The sequence below is a fragment of the Dioscorea cayenensis genome, chromosome 19 (genome assembly GCF_009730915.1).
Source record: "Dioscorea cayenensis subsp. rotundata cultivar TDr96_F1 chromosome 19, TDr96_F1_v2_PseudoChromosome.rev07_lg8_w22 25.fasta, whole genome shotgun sequence".
Classification (NCBI taxonomy): domain Eukaryota; kingdom Viridiplantae; phylum Streptophyta; class Magnoliopsida; order Dioscoreales; family Dioscoreaceae; genus Dioscorea; species Dioscorea cayenensis.
Window position 1 is genome coordinate 2,874,606 of NC_052489.1, and position 6,084 is coordinate 2,880,689.

The following is a 6,084-nucleotide window of genomic DNA, read 5'->3' on the forward strand; positions in this document are numbered from 1 at the left end:
AACATAAAAGCCGTTCAAACTCCTTTTTCAATCTCTAAGATGAAGAATCACCGGAGAAGTTTCAACGCACACCGCCAAGATGAACTTGACGGCTATGATCTATAATACCCTTGAATGTAGATCCAAATCCCTTTCCAAATTACTCCTAAGGTACTAAAGATTCGTCTATTTTCTTCCTCAACCTCACCTCCAAGAGTCGCCCCCAAAAAATAGAAAGATAGAATAGAGAATGCCCTAAAAATCCTCATAAGTTTTATTTATACTCCACTGCTTAAGGGTGTAAAGGCTAGGCTGTAAGGGAGCTGGAGAAGATGGTCACGAGCCGTACGGTATGACTTACAGCTGTAAGCGCTCGACTGTAAGATTCAATGTTTTGCACCTTACGACCGCAGTTTAGGGTATATGCTATAATCATAAGCTCCTCTGGATGGTCCTTATGGGCATCCTTACGATCGTAAGCCTTGCCCGTAAAGTTCTCTGAATTAGTTTTGAAACCCCCTTATGGGTGTAAGCATACCCATATAGGGGTGTAAATGAGCCAAGCTACTCGTGAGCTACTCGAGATCGGCTCGGTCAGTACTCGAATTCGATTCGATTTTTCACGAGTCGAGCCGAGCTCGAGCTGCTCGTTTATGTTATCGAGCCGAGCTCGAGCCCAAATATACTCAACTCGTGAGGCTCGCGAGCCTAAACGAGCTTATATAATATATATATAATATATATATATATAAAATATATATATATATATATATTAATATATATAATATTATAATATATATATTATATAATATTAAATTATGTATATATTAATTAAAAAATATATAATTATATAACTATATTAATATTAGATTACTTATATTATATATATTAATATATATTATGATTATTATCCTAACCTAATTATCTAAACTATTCAACTAGATTCAAAATTAACCAATAACCATTCAATAATCAATTAGATAATTTAGATTCAGTAATCAAATCTAACTAAGAGTAAAGAGACTACCATCCATCACTACCCTAACTCTCACGGCCACGGGTCATGACTCACAGGCTCAAAGCCGTCGTCTCCTCCCGCCGTCCGGCCCGTCCCAAGCCACGAATCCCAGATTCCCACCCAGTCGGCCACTCCTCGTCGGGCGTCGCTGCATGGCTCAAGCTCAGATCTCTTCTCCTGTTTTCATTGACCTTGTGACCTTGTCTTTTCCGCCTTTGACCTCGTCCCCCTAGCCGGCCCGTGAGTATATAGCATCTTCTGCATCTCACCATCCGTGATCCGTCTCAATCTCTTCCCGCAGTCTTCTCTCTTCGATTTAGTTCCCTAGTTCTTCCACAAATCCCTCAAGCTATGCTCTCATCTTCCACTGTCGCCTGAAAGCAAATCAAAGCAATCCACTCCCGTAAGTTTCTCTCTCTCTCTCTCTCTAGCTCTTTCTCTTTGTTTTCTTTGAATCGAATTTTTTTCCCATCATGTGCTTTCCCTTTTCGAGATAGCTTGGATGTTGTCCATGTCGATTCCCTAGTTTTATTAATGTATGTAATTCATTGAACTATTAAGTCATGTTGATCTCTTTTTTTCCAAAAATCGTATTTTTTTATTGATTGTAATGTGTTACAATTGAACTTTAGATTACTCGATCTTGCTATCTTTGTTTTTGTGGTAATTTGGATGTGAATTTGTGTTTAGTATGAAAAAGTTCAATTTGTTGGTTCTATATTTTTTTATTATGTTTTTGTTAAATTTTTGTAACTCATTGCCTTGTTGATTTTTGATGAACAAAAGCGTGAAATTGAAAAAAAGAAAAATTGCCATTTATTTGGACCATCAAAAGAGCCTTTGTGAAAAGAATTATTTATGGTATATGCTTTTTTTCTTGCAATTTACCTTCAATGAACGCATTATAAGTATAACAACCTAATTTTGTTAGTTTATTATGTAGATGTCATCTTGTCAAAATAATTCAATGACTAGTCCACCATTAGTGATGAATGTTCTCCAAATGCTACCACCAATACCAACATTAATACAACAACAACAACAACAACAACAACAACAACAACAACAACAAATACAAAAGAAGATGAGACATTTGAAAAGATAAAAAGGCAAAAGACATCATCTGTTTGGTCTGAATTTGTTGAAGTTATTCTTCCAAATGGGGATAAGAAAGGACAGTGTGTCCATTGCAAGACTAGGCTCTCCATACTTGCAAGTGGTGTCACAACACACTTTGCAAGGCATTTGAAGACGTGTTCATTGAGAAAATCTATTTTAAGTCAACAAACAAAGATTAGTTTTGAACAAAAAGAGAAGGAATGTGGTGGCATAGCAATAACACTGGCATTTTCGGATGGCAAATTAGACATGGTAAAGATGAGAGAGGCAGTTGCTCATTGGATCCTAATGCATGAGCATCCATTTTCCATTGCTGAGGAGGAAGGTTTTAATATGATGCAACAAAGGGGCATGCCTCAATGGGAAAAGATTTCTCGTGTCACAGCAAAGAAAGATTGTATGCTTATGTATGAGAATGAAAAGAAGAGATTGTTTGCATTGTTGAAGAATGTCAACAAAATCAGCTTGACAACGGATATGTGGATGTCATCACCTCAAAAGATGGAGTACATGGTTGTGACAGGACACTTTGTTGATATTGATTGGAAACTACAAAAACATGTTCTTAATTTTGTGCATCTTGCTCCTCCTCTTCGTGGCATTGACATTGCTGATGCTATTTATAAATGTTGTAAAGAATGGGGAATTGAAGGTAAGGTGTTCACAATCTCGGTGGATAATGCTTCAAAGAATGATGTTGCTATTAGAAATTTGAAAGACACTTTTGCAAGACATAAGAAGTTGCTTTGTGGTGGACGAATGTTTCATGTTCGATGTACGGCTCACATTTTGAACATAATGGTTCAATTTGGTCTTTCAAAGATTGAAAGTGTCATTGAAAATATCCGTGATAGTGTGGTTCATATTAAGCAATCTGAAGGGAGGCTAATTATGTTTTCTGAGATTGTACAACAGTTGCAATTACCTTATAGGAAGTTGGTGCTTGATTGCAAAACAAGGTGGAATTCAACTTATGAGATGCTATCAGTTGCATTGAAGTTTAAAGATGTTTTCCCAAGATACAAAGATCGTGATATCACCTATGATTGTTGTCCAAGCAATGAAGATTGGGAAAAGGCAGAAAAGGTGTGTGAAATTCTTGAAGTGTTCAATTCCACTACCAATATTATTTCTGGAAGTGAGTATCCTACTTCAAACTTGTTTCTAAATGAAGTTTTTCGTGTGAAAGAAGTGTTAGATAGAAAATATCAAGAGAGTGGAGATGGAGATAAATTCATTTTTGACATGGTTACAAGAATGAAAATCAAGTTTGACAAATATTGGGGCGAATGCAATTTGTTGATGCCAATTGGTGCTATTTTGGATCCTAGGTGCAAAATGAGAGCCATTGAGTTTTCATTTCCTAGAATGTATCATTCTTTGGAAGCACAAACTCATATTCTTGATGTGAAAAATTGTTTGTATGAGCTTTACAATGAATATCTTGTTGAGTATCAATCCATTGGTTCTGAGAATAGTGCTGAAACTACATCAATTGGTTGTACAAGTAGTACAAGTAGTGCAAGTGGTTCTTCTTCAGGATGGTCTCAATTTCAAGCATTTGTGAAGACAGTTGAAACTATTACTCCCCAAAAATCTGATTTGGATATTTATCTCGAAGAAGGGTGCTTTATTTGTGATGGAGATTCTCGCAAGTTTGACGCTTTGGAGTGGTGGAAGGCAAATACCTTAAAGTATCGTGTTTTGTCTAAGATGGCTAGAGATGTTCTTGCTATACCTATAACTACTGTAGCTTCTGAAAGCACTTTTAGTGCCGGCGAACGGGTTATTGATTAATATCGTGCTTTATTGTCTACTGATATTGTACAAGGTTTAATTTGTGGAGGTGATTGGTTGCGTTGTCTTCATTGTGTGAAGAAAAAGAATAAGGTATGTTTATTAAGTGTTTTGTTTTTACTTGATTTATATAATACATACATACATAATAAGTAACACTACTAACACATATCAAGTTTCTTTTAATAATGCTTACTTTCTTATTGTAGAAAGAGAAGAAAGCAGAGGAAATTGCTCTTCCTATCAATCTTTGATCTTTTTTGGAAAATGCTTGGAGTGGTGGTTCAATCTTTGATTTATGAAACTTTTTGTTGTATTTTCAATTATGATGAAACTTGTGTTTGATTTGGATTATTTAATTATGGATATGTTATTTGTGTTATTTGTATTTGGATCTTGGAAATTTATTTGGAAATGTTGTATTACTCTTCCTATGATCCTATCAAACATTGTTCTTAAAGTAGAGGATATGGAATGTGAACATCATGAAGTGCAATGGCAGCCTCTGAGATTTTCCAAGTTTTTTCAGGTAAATTTTGGTTCTTTTTTATCCTCTCGTTTGATTTATTCGCTTGGTATTTGATAGATCTTTTGATTGATTAGAGATGGCTTTAGTTTTTCTATGAATTTATCAATGAATGTGATAGATCTGTTTTGGTTTTTTGTTTGTTTTGGTTTTCCTGGTTATATGTCAGTTTTCTTTGCATGGTAGTCGGTAGATACATGAATAAGATGGTAACCTGTACTATCTAGTTATCTTAGTTTAGAGTTGGCATGCTCGCTTTGGTAGTTTGGCCTCTTTGTTAACTAATGGTTCTCTCTCCCATTCTTATCCATTATGTATATGCCTGATTGCTTGAAACCAGTAAGAGCTTTATTATTCTGAAAGTGTTGCACATCTTCTCACTTAGATAATTGATGTGGTAGATGGTCGTCATTTTCCATGACTGGTCGGTTCCATCTCTTGAGGAACAACAGTGAGCCTTGTAGAGATGGTTATGTAAGTGCAAGCATATTTTACAGCATGCCAGCCATGTTCTTCTGCGTGGTGTCTTTTTAATTATTTGTTTTTACGCCTGTCCTGTAAAATTTATGTGCAATGTATTGTTGGTTGTAATTCTAGTATTCCCTTGATGATGCTTATAATGCACCTTAGTCCATCGCTGATTTGGTTTTTTGCATATTTGATTTAGTTGGACACTGAAGACACATACAGCATTGCCATTTATGGAGTTGGTGCTATAGCTGCTTTGTGGATTTCATCAGGAATTGGTAGGGCCCTGGATGTTGTGCCTTTGGTTTGTTCTTTTATTATTATTGAGCTCCATGAAGCTTTTTAGGACAAATTATCCTTATTGTTTTTTTCCGAATATCCGATTCTTTAGTAAATTTCTCGAACCGGTTCCCCAAAAAAATCATGGAAATTGTTGGACTTGGCTTCACAATCTGGTTTAGCTATTGGTATCTGATATTCAAGGTTTGATAAACCTAGTGTGCTCAATATTTGATCTTGTTCATCCTTTTATGGTTTGTATACTAAAATCATTTATGCTTGTTGCATTTGCAGAAAAACAGAGATGAGTTGTTTGCAAAAATTGAAGATCTTAAGGGACCCGATTGTAGGGTCCGATGATGATTGACGTAAGAGATATCTAGAATTATCCCGCAATTATCTTTAATGAGGTCGATGTGGGTGTTCTGCATTCAAGTTTAGTGAGTCGAGTTCCTTGATTAACCATGTTGCAATCGGTCTTTATGTTGGATAACATCTCCAACCTTCAAAAAACTATTGATCATGTAGCGAAGGGTTTGTTTATGGTAGTTGTTTTCAGAGCAAATGTCTGAGCCCATCCTCTTTCCTGGTTTGCAGAATACATCTATGCAAATTCAACCAATGCTGAAATTCTGTTATACAAACTCAGTTTGAGAGCTGGCGGTATATTTGAGCAATCTGCACATGATGGTCTCCTTCAGTCCTTTGTTTTCAATCCATCTGTTCTTCTTGGCATGGGATTTACTGGGAAATAACTGCATGGTTTGGTATTCACTCACTCCAAACACCACTGTCCCTGAGTTTTGTATAAAACTGAACAACAAAGGCTATTTCTATTGTATCTAAAGCTAGTGTTGTATGGAATTTTATTTTGGTTCTATTGTTCTAGTTTACTGTG

The 6,084-nt window shown here is 35.9% G+C and overlaps 1 protein-coding gene across 1 annotated transcript; it reads left to right on the top strand.

The window, feature by feature from the left end:
• Nucleotides 1-2,365: 2,365 nt before the first annotated feature.
• LOC120283332 (zinc finger BED domain-containing protein RICESLEEPER 2-like) lies at nucleotides 2,366-4,167 on the top strand. The gene is made up of 4 exons (XM_039289983.1): nucleotides 2,366-3,384; nucleotides 3,448-3,901; nucleotides 3,995-4,006; nucleotides 4,123-4,167. The coding sequence occupies exons 1-4, from the start codon at nucleotides 2,366-2,368 to the stop codon at nucleotides 4,165-4,167; spliced, it is 1,530 nt and encodes a 509-aa protein (XP_039145917.1).
• Nucleotides 4,168-6,084: the final 1,917 nt, after the last annotated feature.

What these genes read in the sequence shown, in the direction of transcription:
- LOC120283332 (XM_039289983.1), top strand. Translation starts at nt 2,366, where the DNA reads ATGGTAAAGATGAGAGAGGCAGTTGCTCATTGGATCCTAATGCATGAG. An exon ending in GTTACAAGAATGAAAATCAA is followed by an intron (nt 3,385 to 3,447) that starts GTTTGACAAATA and finishes TTTGGATCCTAG; the next exon opens with GTGCAAAATGAGAGCCATTG.